Source organism: Sinocyclocheilus rhinocerous, unplaced genomic scaffold (assembly GCF_001515625.1).
Source record: "Sinocyclocheilus rhinocerous isolate Xijiao unplaced genomic scaffold, SAMN03320098_v1.1 scaffold349, whole genome shotgun sequence".
In the NCBI taxonomy this organism is placed as follows: domain Eukaryota; kingdom Metazoa; phylum Chordata; class Actinopteri; order Cypriniformes; family Cyprinidae; genus Sinocyclocheilus; species Sinocyclocheilus rhinocerous.
Window position 1 is genome coordinate 1355352 of NW_015637137.1, and position 21175 is coordinate 1376526.

Here is a 21175-nt window from a genome sequence, read left to right on the forward strand (position 1 = left end):
ATCCACAGCGCGAAGTTGATTTATTTTCTCAGCGACCAGCACGGATCAGCTCTAGGCATGACGAAGCGGATATCGTCCTCTTTTGGAAGGCCAAACAAAGTAGTTTCGCTTTCACAACGAAACACACAAGCGCCTTCACGACATGGCAACCGCAACAATACTACAGCAAGAATAATTGTTACGCCTTCTTTCTTTGCGTGAACATTTGGGCGGCGTTATGCAAATCGTTCCAGATAGTGATGTAGGTATGTGGGGGCGTGTTGGAACGAGACGTTTTAGGTAGGTGTGGCTGACTCTTAACTTTTAGAAAGAATATCTCTTTGGATTTGAGACTTTAGTCTTTGCAACTTTACAGATCTTCTTTATGCACCAAGAGCTTGTAACACTCCAAAGAGAAAGGAAAAATTGAAATCGCATCATATGACCCCTTTAATAGAGCACTTTAAACAGTTTTCTTCAGTCTAAAAATGCTGGGTTGTTTCAACCCAACTTTGAGTCAAATATCGACTAGCTGTTGGGTTACATTTTTACATTAAATTTTTAACCCAAAAGTTGGGTTAGTCCATGTTGAAACAACCCAGCATTTTTTAGAGTGTATGTCACACCACATGACACTGTTGTTACACTGCAGGACATTTCAAGATATTTTGTTTCCAACAGTTAGACTCCCATAGATGTCATTCCAAACCTGTACACCTGTACAAAATCTACCACTGTGGTACCCTTTCAGAGAGTACAACGTTGTATCCTATTTACCCCTAAAGGGTGCATACAAATACCTTAAAGGTACATACTGTATTAGTACCTAAAGTGTACATACAGGTATGTAAATGGTACATATTTGTACCTTTTGAAAAGGTACCACCCTAGTGACAGCTTTTGTACCTTTTATTTTGAGAGTGTATGACTTTCTTGTACTGCGGAACAGAAAAGATGAATGTTGGTAACCCAACAGTTTCTCATTGACTTCCACTGTATTTTTTTGTCCATATAATGGGAACCAAAACTGTTTAGTTGCCAACATTCTTCAAAATATCTTCCTTTATGTTCCACAGAAGAAAGAAATTCATGGCAGAACATGAGTGTGAGTAAATGATGACAGAATCACTACACATTTTGTCAGAAATAAGTTATGAGCAATACTGGGTTTCTTAGACTAATCTGTCCTGTGACAAACAGGTTTCACTCCACTGTGCTCAAATTCAAATGAAAGAGAATATGAAAATATATATAAAATCAATCAAAATTCAGTCGCAAACATTTAAAAATGTATTTCAGCATTGTTGTTTTTATTTTATATATATTATATATAAAATATATTTATTAGTCCATATTGTTCAATTTGAAAAGTATTTCACAGTTCATGATTTTAATGCAGGAGAATTCTCACATTTTATTTAAAATGGACAAAATTACTCAATATAATTACTCAATATTATAACTCAATATTTGGGGACAAAATATGGCCGTTGACTTTCAGAACAGTAAAATTACAACTGCTTTTTGTAAACTTACTATATGTGTGTATGTAGTGTGGACATACATTAATAATACCTGAAAAACATGTGTTTGTATATCCCTGAGTGTGTGCACGTACACGTGTCTGCTGGCATAATGCAGCAGACACATAATGTTTGTGTGTGTCTTTGCATGCACTCTCAGGGTTAGTGTGTGGGTTTAGTAGAATAAAGCCCCCTGGGTAACTGCTCAGTTGTGTTGCTATCAGAAAACATTCACATCCTCCTCCAAAAGCAGACCATGAGCAGAGAAGAGAGTGGGAGGGGAGAGAGACATGCCTCTATGGACATCATAGCTAAGGATGTCCTTGGACATAATCTCCCAAAGTTGAGCTCCCTTCCGAGATAAGCGTCATCTGCATTCCTCACTGATAGTGTCTTCAAACTGCATCACCTGCATAAGTTTGCTTCTCACAAAGCCTGTCTGGCTAAGATATTGCATTCTCAAAACAACTGATGGCCACAGAAGAACACCAGTCACATCCATACCCAGTTTTTTCTTCTCTGCTACTTGCTAGATAGCACTGAGCACCTGTTAAGATATCATAATAACCCCTCCCCCCTTTTAGACCCAGACAGACAGAATCCATCATGTAGTAAGGCAGGTCTTCATAGACCTTATGTAGAACCCTGCTGAAAAAACAATAGAAACCATCACAAAAATTCTAATGGTTTCCACTACAAATACCATTACAAAGATTACAAACCGTCAACTTTTAACCATTAAAATAAAAAAATGGTTTCCTGTAGTGTGTTATGGGACATATTCCATTAGGATTTAGTGGTTTTAACAAGCCATCATTATAGAAGGCGACCAATTACCAGTAGAGACCAACGGTCACCATTACAGTTTTCATTAAAACCAGTACAATTCCCATTATAGGCAGTAAAACCATTACAAATTCTGTGATGGTTTCTATAGTTTTTTTCAGCAGGAAAATGTTAATGTCAGACAAAAGAAAATAGACATCAAATCGGATCAAATAGAATGTGGGAGTATTGAACTGAGTTATTTTTGCCCCTTTATAGGGTGTGAACAGTTAAATACACACACTTGTATGTGTCAAAATGCCCGTTTTTGCAAGTATCCTCATAAACGCAGTAATTTAAGTCTTAAGTGAAGCTGAGAAAGAAAGCACATGTGGCAGTATATTGGATCAGGGCAGCTCTTAAAGTGACAGCAGTCTAATATTCCTGCTCTCTGTCATTCATGTTAATCAAACAACAAAAGAGAAAATCTCTCATTGCTCTTGACTAAATAAAAATGTTTTTTAACTTTTGTTTTATACATGTGATTACTTTATACAATGTATGTAGCATTTCTTATTAATTTGTTCTACTAGTTTTTTGTCCTATTGCTTGTAATTAGTTTCTTATTCTTTTTAAGTAGTGCTGTTACGTAATTGGTGTCAATTGTGGTAAAACCACTGTAACGCAAGGCCTTGAGTGAGCTACTGCTTTTATGAAACTATAGGCTTGTTTGTACTGTAAAATGTATATTAATACTCCAAGCTGCCAAGAAGAAGATGATCATATATACAGTATACATATAGGCCTATATACATATATATGAGAGAGAGGTAATTTAATTATGTGAATGCATTGGCTTTGAACAAGACTCATCTAATCAGATCTTCTTCTCAGTTTTTATAATATTATATTAGAAAAACATTAAAAATATATATTTTAGAATATTTACAGTACTCATATTTTGAAATATCTAGTTATTCATTCTACCATTTTATTTCCTAATCCTTACATAATCCTGTGTTTGTCTTATTTTTTGTCTTTCGTTCTCATTTCAACTCTTCCTTCCTCTGACTTTTTAGCTGCACAGAGTGAGCAGAGGGAGTGTGCGTACACAGAAAAGCCACATGGAGAGGGACGTGTCTTTCTTGAGAACTCCACCATTCGCTGTAATCAAGGAGGTCACTGCTTTGGACTCTGGGTGAAAAAGAACAATGCAATTCTGCTAGAGAAGCAAGGTACATAAATACATTCCACGCATTCACACACAAATCACTTTACAGTCAGTCTCACCTTGATTTACTCCATTTGAAACAGGTTGCTGGACAAATGTAGGTGAATATCAGGAGTGCTATGACCGCTGCGTGGTGACCAGCCCACCGTCAATGGCCAAGAATGGAACGCTTCGATTCTGCTGCTGCAAAAAAGACATGTGCAACCTGAACTTCACTGAGGACTTCCCACCTCCTCCCCCGACCACCGTACAGCCTCTACGTGAGTGTGTGTGTGTGTGTGGGTGTGTGGGTGGTTCATAGACATACAGAGAGTGTTCAGCAAACGGAAACAAATGAGTTTGAGTGAAAGATGTGTTTGTACTAACAGTAGGTACAAATGAAAGACGGGTTGAATTTGATTAATTATTTGTAATTATTTGTAAATTTTATTTAATTATTAATGTTAATTTTATAGCACTTTGGCAAAATATTTGTTAATCCTAGTTCATTATCTGGTCCATGATCTAACGTTTTGTCTTTTAATCCTTCAAGATTCCCGCCATCTTTACAGAGAGGAAGCCATAGTTGCAGCATTAGCAACTGTGTTCATGGTTGCTGTCCTCGTCATTCTGCTTTTTTTCGGCTACCGCATGCTAAGTGGTGCGTTACTGTAGTGATGTTATGATGCTTTTCATGTATGATTCAATCCTACCAATGAAATTACCTATGTGCATGTGGATTTATATACCTATGTGTATTCCAGGACGTGGTAAACACTCTCTGCATACCTTGGATATTCTGGAGACTGCGCTTTCCCCTCCTTCTCTGGATTTAGACAACCTAGTGCTGCTGGAGGTGACCAATCACAGCTTGATTCTTTTTTCCGCCTCATTTAAGCAAAGAAAATAGTGTATATAAACCCCTATGGAAAATGTGAGTATTGATGAAGCAACATAAACTGTGTAAAAATAAATGGTAAAATGTTTGATTTGATTAAAAATCACATAGCGCTGTGATACTATAATAAAATAATATATAATTTATTAAAAATATTTAATATCTGCTTAAAAAACCCAGGAGACCCATAGTCCTGTTGTAAATATTAAAGTGAAAGTAAGGGCATTTGTAATGACAAGTCACAAAATAATTCTATTTTAAAATAAATGTTATTTTTAACTTTCTATTCATCAAAGAATCCAGAAAAAATGCATTATTTTTTACAAAAATATTAAGCAGCACAGTCGTTTTCAACAGCGATAATAAGAAATGTTTCTTCAGCACCAAATCAACATATTAAAATGATTTCTGGAGGATCATCACAGGAATAAATTACACTTTAAAACCTATTAAAATAGGAAACAGTTATTTTAAATGGTAATAATATTTTATAATATTAATGTTTTACAGTATTTTTGATCATGTAAATGCAGCCTTGGTGAGCATAAGAGACTTAAACATTAAAAAATCTTACTGGCACCAAGGATTTGAACATTAGAATATTTCTTTCTTTTCCTCACAGCTGATTGGCCGGGGCCGGTATGGAACAGTATATCGCGGTTCACTGGAGGACCGATCTGTGGCAGTGAAAGTTTTTGTTTCTGCTAACCGGCAGCAGTTTACTAATGAGCGTATGATTTATCGCCTCCTCCTGGATCATGAGAGCGTAGCACGCTTATTAGAGAGCGAGGAACGTGTCGGTACAGAAGGCCGGACAGAGTTTCTCCTCTTGCTGGAGTTTTACCCGCATGTGAGTATCGCAAGAACACTGAGGAACCCAAACTAGCCGCCCAAAAAGTAACAAACGCAAAAACTCAAGTCTAATTCCAGATTGCTTATTTTTTTCCTCTCAGCCATTTAGTCTGTTCCTGTTTTTTTCTCTCACATTCCTTCTTCTCTACATCACAGTTTCAAAGTGCACGCATTTATTTTGTGGTTATATTTAGAGACCCGAGGGATCTTATGTCATGTTTGATCTTGTGGTAACAGCATCTCACAAGTGTAATGCGGTATCTTTGGATATCACCTAAAACTCGCTTATTCTCTTCCTTCAGTTTTCCTCTGTGACTTTTTTCATCCTCTCGTTTTTTTTTTTTTTTTGGACTTATGGTACAATTTAGCAGAATATCCTCATTTTACCACATACTCACACCCACAACACACTCTCTCGATATTATGGAGGAAGAGAGAGATTATTGACTGAGCTGAGAAGTTTTCAATTATTCATAACCGTGGGCTTTCAGCCTGTGGGCTAACCTCAAGCCAGGTTGCCATAGTGACAGGAGGCATCCCTGAGGTAGTCCTGAGGTATGGCAGGAGTGCATAAATTTTGAGATACACCACAGCTTTTCTTTCTTCCTCTGCGCTTTAATCTCGTCCTCCCTCGCTTCTCCCTCCTCTTCCCCTCCTCTGCCCCCCCACTCTGTTTTTCCTGTGCGTTCCTCCCTGTACTTTGCAGATGATTTCCTCTGAATAGAGTACTCCCTCTGTCTTTCCCAGGGCTCTCTGTGCACGTATCTGTGCGGGCAGACTGTGGACTGGCTGAGCTGCTGTCGTTTGGCTCTGTCTGTCACCAGAGGGTTGGCGTACCTGCACACAGAGATACAGAGAGGGGGTGAGACACAAAATAACAAATAAATTCATATTTCAGACAATTGTCGTTCCAAACCCGAGCTCTTTCCTCTGTGAAATACAGAATATTGATGAATATAGTGGCCACTCTTTTTCATACAATTATGATATACACTTCTATTCAAAAGTTTAGGGTCAGTAAGATTTTTTTTTGGGAAAGATATTAATATTAGAATGCAGCAAGCACACATTACATTGATCAAAAGCAAAAGTAAAGACATTTATAATGTTACATTTCTATTGAAAATAGAATAGGATGTGACAGTGGGTGTGTGCGCTTTATTTATAGCTTCAGTCTGAGAAAGCAGGAAGGCAGGGATGGGGCGTAATTCTCAATGCTTTTTTTTTGTTTTCTTTGTCTTTGTTTCAGTGTGAAAGGCTCTAAAAGTGTTCTGATTTTATTTAGTTTAAAAAAATGCATGGAAATGAAAGGCATAAAGACTGCGACAGAAAGAGAGACTAAAGAAAGAAAGAAAGTGATGCTATGTCTTCATCTTCAGTGCAGTCATCCTGATATATAATGACCGATGCTTTTTTTAACTCTCAGAAACTGGCCAAACTTCCACATACAAATGCACACTCGTATATACTCTCATACACAGCATGATTATATAACAAAGTGGACTGGCTCTAAAATCTGTTTGGATGGGCCACTTCCAAACCAATATTGTTTTTCAAACAGATATTCATTTCACAAAACAGTGACCACTACCTTTGACAGTGTAGAGAGTTTAATGACCTATATTAGTAATCAGTAAATAAATGCAATTATTTACGGATAAAAATACATTAAAAACTAAATGATAAAATAAACATTTAATAAAATAGTCATTTTTTTATTATATATTTCAGTGGCTTTTGTAAAACAGAGGAAACAAACATAAGCCACTCAAAGCTGTGCATTAAATTTATTTACTGTATTTTTAAGTGTTTTAAGCACTTGTGCCTAACTGGACCACTTACATTGGTAAAATTCCTGTTCCAAGTGGCTCCTAGTGCTCTCTAGTGGTAATTCTGATATTATGATTCACTCTCGTGTAATTTTCTGTCCTCTCTCATCCCACTCCCCGCCTTCAATCTCTCTTTTCCTTCCCTCTGTTCTTCTCATTGTTAGATGTGTATAAACCGGCCGTGTCCCACCGGGATCTGAACAGTAGGAATGTGCTGGTGAAGACAGATGGCTCATGTGTGATCAGTGATTTTGGACTTTCCATGATTCTGACGGGAAAGAGACCGCCTGGGCATGGAGAAGAGGACAACAGTGCCATCAGTGAGGTCAGCAAACAGCAATTTAGAATGGTCCAGTCTGAACCAACCCAGCAAAATCTAAAGCAGACCAGTGATTTGGACAATAATACCTCGGACTAATCATATGTTTTACCTCTTCATCTCACTCAATAGGTGGGTACAGTGCGATACATGGCTCCAGAAGTGTTAGAAGGGGCAGTCAATCTAAGAGATTGTGAGTCAGCGCTGAAACAAGTGGATGTTTATGCGCTGGGTCTGCTTTACTGGGAGACCTTCATGCGGTGTGCGGACCTCTTCCCAGGTACCACACACACATGTACACATGCAGATCTTTCCATGTCACAGCTGCTGTTTGTACTCAATAAAAATCTTCTATCCCACTAGGTGAGACAGTTCCAGCTTTTCAGATGGCGTTTCAGGCAGAGGTGGGTAATCACCCTACCATAGAAGACATGCAGGCACTTGTGTCCCGAGAAAAAGAAAGACCCAAATTCCCAGAGGCCTGGAAAGAAAATAGCCTGGTGAGAAATTAAGATGTGAACACACACAAATGCAGCTTATCAACATGGACTAAAATAGATTTGTTGATGTTGATGTGCCTGTGTTTATCTGCAGATGGTGCACTCTCTGAAAGAGACAATGGAAGACTGCTGGGATCAGGATGCTGAAGCCCGACTGACGGCTCAGTGTGCAGAGGAGAGACTTGCTGAACTGCTCCTTATCTGGGACAGGGAAAAATCAGTCAGTCCTGCTCTTAACCCCAGTACTGCACTGTTTAACCACAGGTAATCAATAAACAATATTTACCATACAGTCACAGGTAATCAAAAACCAATAATTATTGACCATTCACTTTACAACCACAGGTAATCAATACCCAGTAATTACTGACCACTGACTGTATAACCACAGGTAATCAATAACCAATAATTACTGACCACTCACTGTACAACCACAGGTAATCAATAACCAGTAATTATTACTGACCACTGACTGTATAACCACAGGTAATCAATAACCAATATTTACCATACAATCACAGATAATCAAAAACCAATAATTATTGACCACTCACTGTACAACCACAGGTAATCAATAACCAATAATTACTGACCACTCACTGTACAACCACAGGTAATCAATAACCAGTAATTATTACTGACCACTGACTGTATAACCACAGGTAATCAATAACCAATATTTACCATACAATCACAGGTAATCAAAAACCAATAATTATTGACCACTCACTGTACAACCACAGGTAATCAATAACCAGTAATTATTACTGACCACTGACTGTATAACCACAGTTAATCAATAACCAATATTTACCATACAAACACAGGTAATCAATAACCAATAATTACTGACCACTCACTGTACAACCACAATTAACCAATAACCAATATTTACCATACAATCACAGGTAATCAAAAACCAATAATTACTGGCCACTCACTGTACAACCACAGGTAATCAATAACCAATATTTACCATACAATCACGGGTAATCAATAACCAATAATTACTGACCACTCACTGTACAACCACAGGTAATCAATAACCAGTAATTACTGTACAACCACAGGTAATAAATAACAAATAATTACTATACAACCATATAGTATACACATACTATACACAGGTAATCAGTAACCTATAATCACTGACTACTAACTGTATAACCTGAAAATTATCAATAACCAATAATCACTCACCATTCACTTTATAGATTCAGGTAATAAGTAACCAATAATTACTGATTACTCACTCTACAACCACAGGTAATCAATAACCAATAACTATTGTACAACCACAAGTAATCAGTAATCTATAATCACTGACCATTAACTGTATAACCAACCACAGGTAATCAGTAACCAATAATTACTGTACAACCACAGGTAATCTGTAACCAATAATCACTGACCCCTCACTGTATAACCACAGGTAATATATAACAAATAATTACTGTACAACCACAGGTATCAATAACAAGTAACCTATAATCACTGACCATTCACTGTACAGCTACAGGTAATCAATAATCAATCAATAACCAATAATCACTGACCACTCACTATATAACCTGAAAATTTTTCAGTAACCAATAATCACTGACCACTCACTACAGGTAATGAATAACTAATAATTAGTGTACAACTGCAAATAATCAATAACCAGTAATCAGTGATCACTTACAACACATACAGCAGTTAATCAGTAATTGCTGACCATTCACTGTACAACCAGAGGTAACCAACAGTCATTGACAACTCACTATACGACCACAGGTAATCAATAATCACTGACTAATCACTGTACAACCACAGGTAATCAATAACCAGAAATCATTGATCACTCACTGTACAACCAGTGGTAACCAATAATCACTGACTCACTGTATGATCATAAGTAATTAGAAATCACTGACCAATAACAACAGTGACCAAATGTACAACAACAGGTAATCTGTAATACTGACCACTTACTCTACATACACAGGTAATCAGTAACCAGTAATCACTGACCACTCACTGTAAAACTGCAGATAATCAGCAATCACTGATTGAACAACCTCATTATTGCACTGTACGACCACAAGCAATAAATAACCAGTACTTGCTGCATAACTAATGAAAATCCAAAGGCAATAATATCTTTAACTTCAACAATGCATTCAAACAATTAATTCAACCATGGGTAATTAATAATTAATAATGCACAATGCACATCCCCAGTTAGTCCCAGTTAAAAAGTCTGTAGAACTCCAGAAAAATAATAAATAATTAGCACAAACTGTCACAAATCATGGTCAATTGTTGTCATTTGCAATGTGCATAAGTCTATGTAGGCCTTTATCTTACAGTAAGTGATTCTTATTTCAACTTAAATTTTCTAGGAACTTCTCTACTGGAAGGCAGATGCCTAAGGTGGGTTCTTTCCTTGAACACTCATCTACAAACACTGAAGACCATGAGGGCGCTGATAAACCCCTCCACAATGACACCTCAATGGACCCACCCTTGGTGGGAGGGTCTAACCCTGCAGAGAAGAACAGGAACTGCATCAACTATGAGTGGCAGCAGGCCCAATCACGAACGTCTGGGACAGAAAGCACCTTCCCTACTCCTGTCTCAGAGTCCTGCAATGCCACACAGCTTCCACCAGTGGGCAACAGTGTCCGTCCCTGTGCTCAGCTGACCCAGGAAGACCTGGAGATACCAAAACTGGACCCAAGTGAAGTCCAGAGGAACTTGAGAGAGAGCTCTGAAGAGAGCCTGATGGAGCTTTCGCAGAAGCAGTTCTGCTCTCCGGAAACATCGACCTCACATGGCCCGTTCTACCCCCTCATGAAGATTGTTTCTGAGGTTTCAGGGTCACAGGGTTCTGGTCGGCTTACTGACACCCCTATAACCATCCTACCTAAGCAGCAGAACGTTCCTAAGAGGCCGAGTAGCCTAAGTCTCCATGCTAAGCCTTCTGGGAAAACACCCGCCTTGTCATCTTCATCACTGCGGATGAAGTTTGGGAAACTCGGAAAGTCGAATCTGAAGAAAGTCGAGATGGGTGTGGCTAAAGCCAGTGCGGTCAGAGCGGCACATGAGGCCAGGCCGATTACCGTTGCCAACAACGATGCTGCGGCAGCAGTGAGTAAATATGCGAACGGAGCAGCACCTGAGTCAGCAGGAAGTGCAGCCAATGATGTCCGTTGGAAGGGCGCCATGAGTTCAGAGGGCTTGACCTTTGGCCTCTTGAACACTAGCCCTGACGAGCAAGAGCCTCTTCTGAGAAGAGAGGCGCATCCTGACAATGCGAACAACAACAACAGCAATAACAACAATGGCGAGGGAGAGGGTGAGGGAGACACTGAGGGTGGAGGAGAGGGAGGAGAGAACAGTGACAATGTTGGTCCAACAGGAGATGCTCCATCAGCTTCTACCGTGGAGCCTGTTGCGCTGCCCGGCCTGTGTCCTGCCCCAACCGTGGTTCCTCCACAGGCACAACCCCAAGCTCAGACACAAGGAGCGGCCCTGCTCAGACAGAACCGTGTGCGCAGACCTGAGAGACCCAACTCACTAGATCTGTCCATGACCACACTGCCATTACTAGGTGAGTATCAATGCTTAAACTCAACTTATTTTAACTAAATTTGCCCTTTTGAATGCAAAATATGTACTTTTTTGCAGAACCAAAGAGTTTTTTTCAAGGGGTCCTAATTCTACTTGATGTCGCAAACTTGATATTAGTATTTTTATCATATTATCTTGTGTTGTCATAATTATAAACAAGCTGGTTTGTAGAGCATTTTACATTTTTAAACCATTGCACCACTAGTTTTATCTCACTTTGTTATTCTTCTAGTTGTTTACGTACAGCGGTGAATGAATTAGAAGTCTCGCACCTTCACAGAAATAGCTTTACTTTCATGTTGCAAACTAAGATAATAGAATTTGGCAACAAAAATCAATTGAGTTGAAGAATTGTGACATTTTTGGGCCTTTAAGACACTGCTTATGTATTTGATCTATTTTATGTAGCTTATCTATTTCTTCTGTTAATTTCTACAAAGTTTTCCAAACGTTCTTTTTGTCTATTTAAGAGCTCTGACAATATCTGTCAAGCTTCCTGTAACAGTGGATAATAATTATTTCATATTTAATTATTGCTAATTAACATATGATAACATGATCTAAAGTTACATTAAATAGTAGTTTTTATATTTAGTGGTATTTTATGTGTAGTTGAATGGGATAGCTGGATAGTGTCAGGCAGGGTTGACCCATTTATAGTGACCCCCTCAAAATTAAAATAATAGAGATAAATATTGCCAAGTTACACTGTATACCTCTATCGGCAATACTATTCATCCACTGTTTCACTATTTTCATTATTTCGTTTGTTGACATATACAAAAGTCGCCACTTTTGGGTGTGGTTCGCGTGGGACCAAAGATTTGCGGTCCGCCGCTGCACTAATGCTATTAGCTAATGTATTTTAACAGATAATTATTTGCTTTTTTAAATTAGTCCGATTTCATGTACGGTATATAATGAGTTATTTTATATATTAACATTTGATAAAATTGACTGGTTAAAATCTGAGTGGCTGGTAAAATTGGACGTTCACTAGCCAAAGTTAATTTACCACCCTTTTTCATATTTTCATTTTTATTGTTAACAATCATTTTTGATGTTTACACCAATATGTTCACTCTTACAGGCCTTTTTTCCTGAAACATGAACATAATGGGTTACACTTTATTTTAAGGTGTCCTTGTTACAGTGTAATTATACATTTAAGTACTGAGTAATATTAATTAACTCCATGTACTTACTATATGGTTAGGGTTAGGATTAGGGTTACTAGCGTGTAATTATGCATAATTGATTGTTATTATAATAGTAAGTACATGTAACGTGAAACAAGAACACCTTAAAATAAAGTGTTACCGCATAATGAATTGCTCTGTAAAAAATATTTAGTTTTGGAACAATTTACACATAAATCCAATGAATGAGGCCCATTGTTTTACATTTTAAAATGACATGTTTATGTTGTAATCTCTTGGTTCACCCACAGAAGGCAAGTCTGCCGGTGACGTGACAGAGGGATCAGGAGATAAAATCAAGAAGCGCGTGAAGACACCTTATGCTCTGAAGAAGTGGCGTCCTGCCAGCTGGGTTATCACCACAGATACACTGGATGCTGAAGTCAACAACAACAGACTTCATGGAGGGCCCGGTCAGAACCAGAATCAGGCCGGTACCAGCAGACCTAAATCAGCCTCTGCCGTGCATCTAGGTAGTCGGGGAGGATCTTGCTTCTCAGATCCCAATGACTGTGACTTTTGAACATAAACCTCACTTTGCTCTTGAAAAAAATGTCAAATCAAACAGTCTAAAGTTTGTGGAGACAAGTGTGGACTGGACCATATAAATGTCTTAAATTTAACCCCAGTTGTAAGCACAGTAAGAGTCTTAGTGGATTTACATTGAAAAGAGCTATGCAGCCATCTTTTAGTTTAATGTTTGGATGTTTCTTTTTAAGTAAGCCACTTTTTGGTTGCACTTTTTTTGCTTGAAGTTATAAATCATAATTATTTTGACCATTTGAAATGGTCCCTAATATTAATAGTGTAAATGTGTACTTAATCATCACATTCCCAAGGTCATGGAAAATCTGAAAATGTCAGGGAATTTTGATTACTAGACCTGGAAAAAAATCTTAAAGTAATGGAAATTTCAATAGTCTATATTAATTCTTAGTTATGCTCATCTCTAAAATATTTAATTTCTCTTTGTGAGTGTAACCTCTATAAAATGATAAAAATCTTGAAAATTCATCGGTCAGAATATGTGGAAGCCCTGTTATAAGATTATAAGATTACTCATTAACACTTTTTGTCATTTGTAAGGTTACAAAGCTTTCATTCTTTCCCATGCAGACCTGCTGAATATGTTTACATTCTATAATATTTTCCCATGCACGGTTTCCTGCAGCTATGAGATTTATGAGAGAATATTACTGAAGTTCCGTGACTGTGCTCACAGCATCGGATATTGTAAGTGCTGTTGTGTGTGCAAAATAACAGCAGGCTTCTCTTTCTGAGGTCTGAAAGAAGCCAACAGACCACAAAAACAGCAATTCAACACATTTCACTGTGGTGGCACAATGTATCTCAGCATCAGACACTCAAGACACTATTTAGAAATGGTGGGACTGTACAGAGACCAAGGCGACATCTGATATGAGCAAACGCAGAAGTCACACTTCTCGCCTTCTGGACAAGCTTTACTCAGAGACGCAAGACAAAGCTGCACTCGGTCAACTGACTGTTCTGGATCCTGTTAAACTGTCTAATGATGCTTTGGACCTACTTGTTATTTACTTATTTTTCTATGTGTGAGTGAGTGTGCTTGAGCACACAAGATCAGTTCTCTGTGTGCTTGTTCCTGTATCTTTGTGTCTTGTGTCTAGTCGTGTGAAAGGTTTTTGTGCTGCATGTTTGTAACTATTCCTATGGGGATGTGCATCTTCGTATGCACTTACCTGTTCCAATCATTTGATGAACAAGAAGTCAACAAAGGGCAAAGGTTTAATCAGATAGAAACCTGAGAATAGTCTTTTTTCAAAGCACAGCACACGAGCAATTTTTTGCTATGCACAAAGACATGAAGCAAGCAGCTCTGGTCTGAAATCAAACCTTCTTATGTTACTAAACTGCTCTGGCAAGTCAGTGATAACGAATCAGACGCTGTTATTATAATCATATAAACAGAGTCCCATATTATCCTCACCTGAACTGACTGTCGCATGTCTTAAATGCATCTTAAAGAGCACAAGAAACTTTCAGCTGCGCCCCTAGTGTGTTTATGCACACATGTGCGTGTTTGTGCATGTATGCGTGGATGAGTGTTTGTATGATGTTATTTCTCCTGTTAACACAATCGTTGTAATCGTAGTGTCGTGATCAATCATTTTATTACCCCTTGCTGAGACATTTTGAAAATTGTGATTTGTATAAGAAGGTGCAGACTGTAAAAGTGTATTGCTATTTGCAGATTTAAATTAAATTATGCTTTGCATTTGCATAGTCTCTGTTTATTTACAGTGTGATGAAAAGATATTTCACTGTCATCAAGCACTTGGAATTGCAATATGATAGTTTCACCACTAGTCGGCGCACTAAAATATGTTATTCTAACCTTGACCCATTAGAATCGGTGCATGCATTTTTATTTAAACTAGTGCTGTCAAATGATAAATCGCGATTAATCGCATCCAAAATAAAAGTTTTTGTTTGCATAATATATGTGTGTGTTCTGTGTATATTTATTATGTATATATAAATACACACTCGTACAGTATATATTTTGAAAAGATTTACATGTATTTACATGTATATATTTGCATTCATATAATTTATATTATATATAAATATATGTAATATATAAACATAAAATTTTTCTGAAATATATACATGCATGTGTGTGTATTTATATATACATAATTAACATAGGCTGCTACACAGTACACACACATATATTATGTAAACAAAACGTTTATTTTGGATGCGATTAATTGCTATATTAATCGTTTGAAAGCACTAATTTAAACCTTTTTTTTTTACCACCACTCTTAGGTAAAATTTAAATTTAAATATAATATAAGGATTTATGTGGAATAATTGGTGCACCTTTTATGAAGCCTGTATAAAGGTAGAGCTATTCATAATCTCTAATAATACACATTGAACTGCAATGTGTTGTTTCATAAATAACTGAATCCGGAGATTATGGATACATCTTTACTGTAATGACTGTACAGTTAAGACTATAATGTAAGTTCATATTTAAATATAGTGTTTTTAATGTATTCCTTAAAGGTTAATAACAGGTAACGTATTATAAACAGTTAGCCTATCATATGGTTAATTAAAAATACTTTATATTTTATAGTAGCCTACATGGCTTTATAGAACGTGTTGCCCAGTATTTCCCTGTTGTTCTGCTGTTTAAAACGTGCCATTTCGTGATGTCTTAAATTGCGTAATAAGTTTTATAGCGTTTCAACGGAACAAATAATAACACACACATCAGTTCAATATGACATAAGCTTTTACATGGAAGCAATTTAGCTCCTTGGCTCCGCTGAGTTTTTGAGGGGAGGCGTTGCTGCTCGCGCGGGAGCTTCAGCACTCACTGACACGCACAGCGGTGCGACACTGCCGCGGAGCGACGCGGGACTCCGGGGAACCGTCGCTCACAACGTGTTACCTCTCAGCTTCCATCCGACGCTGCGAAAACAAACAGAAGTATGTAGTTTGGAAGAGGACAGATGACCCACTCCATGGTGTTGTTTACTGTAGGGACTGGGAATGCGTCGCTGCGTCTTGTTGTGAAGGACAGGTCCCAACTGAGGACTTCCTCGCAGGACTGCGTACATTTTTGTCTATAGACATGTAATCATAGAATTCATCTTTTAAACACAAGAAAGGTGCGATGGCCTCTTCGGCTCAGCCCGAGACACGAAAGTTCACACGCGGTCTGAGTAAGCCGGGCACCGCCGCTGAGTTACGCCAGAGCGTCTCCGAGGTGGTGCGCACTTCTGTACTGGTGGTGAGTGAAGTTCAACCTTAAAGTCTGCGTTTGATTCAAATTACACTTTTATTGTATTAGTTCTTTTCTATTAACAACCTCTGTAATTTATTCACGTAATGACCTAAATATGAAATATAGGACAGGGCCATTAACGTGCTCAGATGGGAGTAACTAAAAGGTAAAAACAGGGCATCAGATAAATGTCAGTGAGGGCTCAAACTTGTTTTAAAGTTCATAAATTGAGCACCTGCCACCTGTCAAATCTCCATCATTGCCACCATCATCTTTTCAGCCATACCTCTTTGAAAATAATAGTTTGCCATCCTCATTTTGTGCAAAACAGTCTTTTGTGCTAGGAACACCATTTAAAGATCAAGAAATTTCATTCTCTTAAAGGAATAGATCACCCAAAAATTCTGAAAGTTGTTTAATTTACTTACCCACATATCGTTCCAAACCCATTTCGCTTTCTTTTCTCTGTGGAGCACAATGTCAATGCTCTTCCATACAATTAAAGCTGAATGGAAAAGCTTTAAAAAGTATAAATATAGACATATTCACTACTGTTCAAAATTTGGAGGTTAGTATATATATATTTTTAATTCAGCAAGGATGCATCAAATAATAACCAAAAGTAATTTTTGACTATATTATATAGACTTACATATATTACATTTTTTGTTACAAACATTTATATTTCAAGTATATACTATTCTTTTGGACTTTATATTCATCAAAGAATCCTGAGAAATATTTATCATGGCTTCCACAAAAATTGAGCAGCACAACTGTTTTCAACTGTGATAATAATAAGAAATGTCTCTGAAGCACCACATCAGCTTATTAGAATTATTTCTGAAGGATCATATGATGCTGAAGACTGGAGAAATGACTGCTGCAAATTCAGCTTTGCTATTACAGAAAGAAATTATGCTTTAATTTATTCATGAGCTATATTCCAATAAGTGTATTAACATAGAATATTTTTTTATAATTGTAATAATAATGCACAATATTAATGTTTTATTGGAGTTCAAATTAATGCAGCTTTAGTGAGCAAAAGAGACAGCTTTCAAATAAATAAATAAATATAAAAAATGTACAAAATCTTACCAACCCAAAAACTGGTATGACTAAACACCACAAAACTGCCATTAAAGTACTTCATAGAACTATATTGAGGACTTAATGGATTAAATCTACATGAGCGTTTGCTTATATTTTTGTGTGCAGATCCTGATGTTTGGTACTTTGCTGTTCAGCTCATTGAAATTTTATGAGCAAACTATGACTGAATTAGTTAGTCACTGAAAATGTTTACCTGTGATGTAAATCTAATTTGTGGTTGCATGTGTTCAAATCCGTAAAAAACAGCCCAAGGTAAAAGTTTTTGTATGACTTCAGAAGAATTGGAATATGTGACCCTGGACCACAAAACCAGTCTTAAGTCGCTGGGGTATAGCCTATTTGTAGCAATAGCCAAAAATACATTGTATGGGTCAAAATTATTGATTTTTCTTTTATGCCAAAAATCATTAGAATATTAAGTAAAGATCATGTTCCATGAAGATATTTTGTAAATATCCTATTGTAAATATATTAAAACGTAATTTTTTATTAGTAATATGCATTGCTAAGGATTTTATTTGGACAAGTTTAAAGGCAATTTTCTCAATATTTTTTTTTTTGCACCCTCAGATTCCAGATTTTCAAATAGTTGTATTTCGGCCAAATTTTGTCCTATCCTAACAAACCATACATCAATGGAAAGCTTATTTATTCAGCTTTCAGGTGATGTATAAATCCTAATTTCGAAAAATTTACCCTTCTGACTGGTTTTGTGGTCCAGGGTCACATATAACTCATGCATTGTATCTACTACTTTTATAATACTTTTACTTTTTGTGCTTTTATGGTAGTTTTTGTCAATTTTAGACCTTGACAGCCCAGTCCCAATTGAGTTTCTCTGTGTAGAAGAGAGCAGGCTGGATTCTTCAGGATATCTTTACTTGTGTTCCACAGTAGAAGTCATACAGGTTTGGAATGGCATGAGGATAAGTAAACTATTCAACAAAATATTCATTTTTTTACGATGAATTTAACTATTGCTTTAAAGTGATGCTGGATTGTTTTAGTTTTAGTGGTTGTTCTTGGCCTCTTAATTCACTTTCATACCCTAAAATGTTTTGCTGTACAATCATTGATAAGAATTTAGAGGTTACATGCTTAATCTGTCACCATTATGACTATTAGCAAGGCATAAAACCCAAGGGTTACATCAGAGCAACTCTTCCTTCATTTAGTGAACTCCCAAGTACATTAAAATGCTGTTATGTCTACTTCCGCAGTACATAAACTCTCTGTGTAGCCCTGTCCTGCTACTGGAAGGCTCAGTGGCAGTTCCCTAGATTTGTGGGTCGACCCACAAGGTTTTGAATCAGACCAGTGTTTTTCTGTCCAGCTAGTGTTACCATGGTTACTTATGGTTCAGCGATTAGACTTTGGATTTAGCCTTTTGACATCAATTAAGTTTGGCTTTGTGACTTAGTGCTGTACATTTTAATGACGCCTTTGATTATCATCCATGTCGAAAGACGGAAAATAAACAGATGGTTTATAAACTGTATCACACACACACACACACACAGTTTCTCAGTTAAGTGTGTTTGTGGTAATGGCTGGTAAGCAGGAATGCTGGGGTCCGCTAATGGAACTTTGGGTCAATGGCTCCTAATTTGTTTTCACATATTTTAGCTCTCAATCAGAGGAACGTACTTTATGGCCTATTTTTCTTTTTCTGGTGTCTCTATGTTCCTTTTTCCCTGCTTTCTTGTTCAAGTGAAAACCCATCTGATCATTATTCCTAATATGTCACTCAAACAACTTTAGAGGGGATTCATAGGAAATCCAAAAGGATTTGTCTCCTCTGATGTTCACAGGTCACTTGATCAAACAGATCTGCACATAAGGGGCCTGGAAGGGTCTTAATTTGAACCCCCAAAGAGCACATTTTTATACAGGCACAAATGCTTAGCTATAATGATTTTCATGGATCAATGGCATGATGCTCATTTTGTTTGTCTTAATCTAAGTTATTCAAAAATACATTTATTGCAACAGCTAGCCTAATTCACCTCTTCTATGTTTTTTATTTCTGTATTCAAATTCATTTTTGGGAGGGTGTGAAGTAAAAAATGTCAGGGCGATACAACCCTCCTTATATAATAATGAAGAAAAAGCCTCATTAAAGAATTAAATTATTGAAAAGAAAAAAATACATTCAAAAGTTTTTTTTTTACTCTTATGCTCAACAGGGCTGCAATTAATTGATTAGAAATATTTTAAAATAACATATTTTAAAATGTAATGTATTCCTTTGATAGCAAAGCTGAATTTTCAGCATCATTACTCCAGTCTTCAGGGTCACATGATCCTTCAGAAATCATTCTGATTTGCTGCTCAAGAAACATTTTCTTATTATCGGTGTTGAAAACAGTTGTGCTGCTTAATGTTTTTTGTGAAAACTGTCATACACATTTTTTTTTCAGGATTCTTTGATTTATAAGAAAGTTTAAAAGAACAGCATTTATATGAAATAAAATTTTTTGTAATAATATAAATGTCTTCACTGTCAGTCTTGATCAATTTATTGCATCCCTGCTGAATCATTTTATTCAGCGGGGATGCAATAAACTTTTGAATGCTATAGTGTAGTTTGGCTTAATAATTTATTGCTATTTCTCAGGGGGAAAAATATAAAACTGCTTTACTGCTTATTACTATTTAAAAAACTTTTATCCCTAAATATGATTTTTCCTTATCTTTATCGTAGACACTTATATGACACTGACCGTCCTGCAAACACATGCTTAAACTATACAGATTAATTCAAAACTTCAGAGACTGATGAGTTCTCACAAGATCATATATACACTTGCTTAAGCTGTATGTCGTAAAAAGCCTGACATTTCCAATCACACGATAGATTTTGTGACTAATTGTTCCTTTTTTCTGTGTACATTTAAACTTGATTAACACTGTGGTTGATGATAGATTGTGTGACCGATCGCTCCTTATTTTCTTTGTTTCCTGTGCCTGTTGTGAGATCAGCTAAATGAGGATAGGTGGCCAGGGGCATGAATGTGCATTTGGATCAATATGAGTGTTACATTTCAATTAATGGCCTACGTCCTCCCCCAACACACGCTTCAGTAAGCTAGTGCAGTTCATTCACAGTGGCAATCACACAGCTGTCCGTGTCTGTTTCTTTCATGACGTTTGTGTATGTGTATGCATCTGTGTCCTGTAACACATATCAAAGGCCCTGCCCGTGGTGTCTGTTACCCTCCCAGATGGACTGCTACTGGCCCTGCTTGTGGACAGCATACGTTAGATTGAACTCTCACTATTACAGATCAAGTTACTGAAGAATCATTAATAGGGGAGGAAATTGTAATGTAATTGTCACCAAAAGCACTGTATCATATTTTGTATTTTATTTAGAATCTGTACTGTAGTCCATGTAATCAGGGCCGTGCACAGACCTTTTGAGGGGCATGTGCTGAAACTGAAAAAGGGCACCCCCCCTAATGACAAATGAAATAACACAAAATAATCTATTAATAGTCTCAAAAGCTTTAGATTTATTCACTATTAATAACAGCCATATATATATATATATATATATATATATATATATATAGGGTTTCTTAGG

General features: G+C 37.0%; 1 protein-coding gene across 2 annotated transcripts in view; it reads left to right on the top strand.

The window, feature by feature from the left end:
• Positions 1–15039, top strand: part of LOC107748564 (bone morphogenetic protein receptor type-2-like) — a 23750-nt gene extending 8711 nt beyond the window's left edge. Inside the window, exons 2-13 of one of the 2 annotated variants that reach the window (XM_016563411.1) lie at positions 3347–3502; positions 3582–3758; positions 4031–4138; positions 4242–4333; positions 4998–5225; positions 5975–6089; positions 7221–7381; positions 7508–7655; positions 7739–7875; positions 7970–8139; positions 10260–11470; positions 12941–15039. In XM_016563411.1, coding sequence (XP_016418897.1) covers positions 3347–3502; positions 3582–3758; positions 4031–4138; positions 4242–4333; positions 4998–5225; positions 5975–6089; positions 7221–7381; positions 7508–7655; positions 7739–7875; positions 7970–8139; positions 10260–11470; positions 12941–13212 — 2975 coding nt within the window. In that variant the 3' untranslated portion in view covers positions 13213–15039. The remainder of the gene's footprint in view (positions 1–3346; positions 3503–3581; positions 3759–4030; positions 4139–4241; positions 4334–4997; positions 5226–5974; positions 6090–7220; positions 7382–7507; positions 7656–7738; positions 7876–7969; positions 8140–10259; positions 11471–12940) is intronic. The other variant, XM_016563412.1, reaches the window with a different exon arrangement.
• The last annotated feature ends 6136 nt before the right edge of the window (positions 15040–21175 follow it).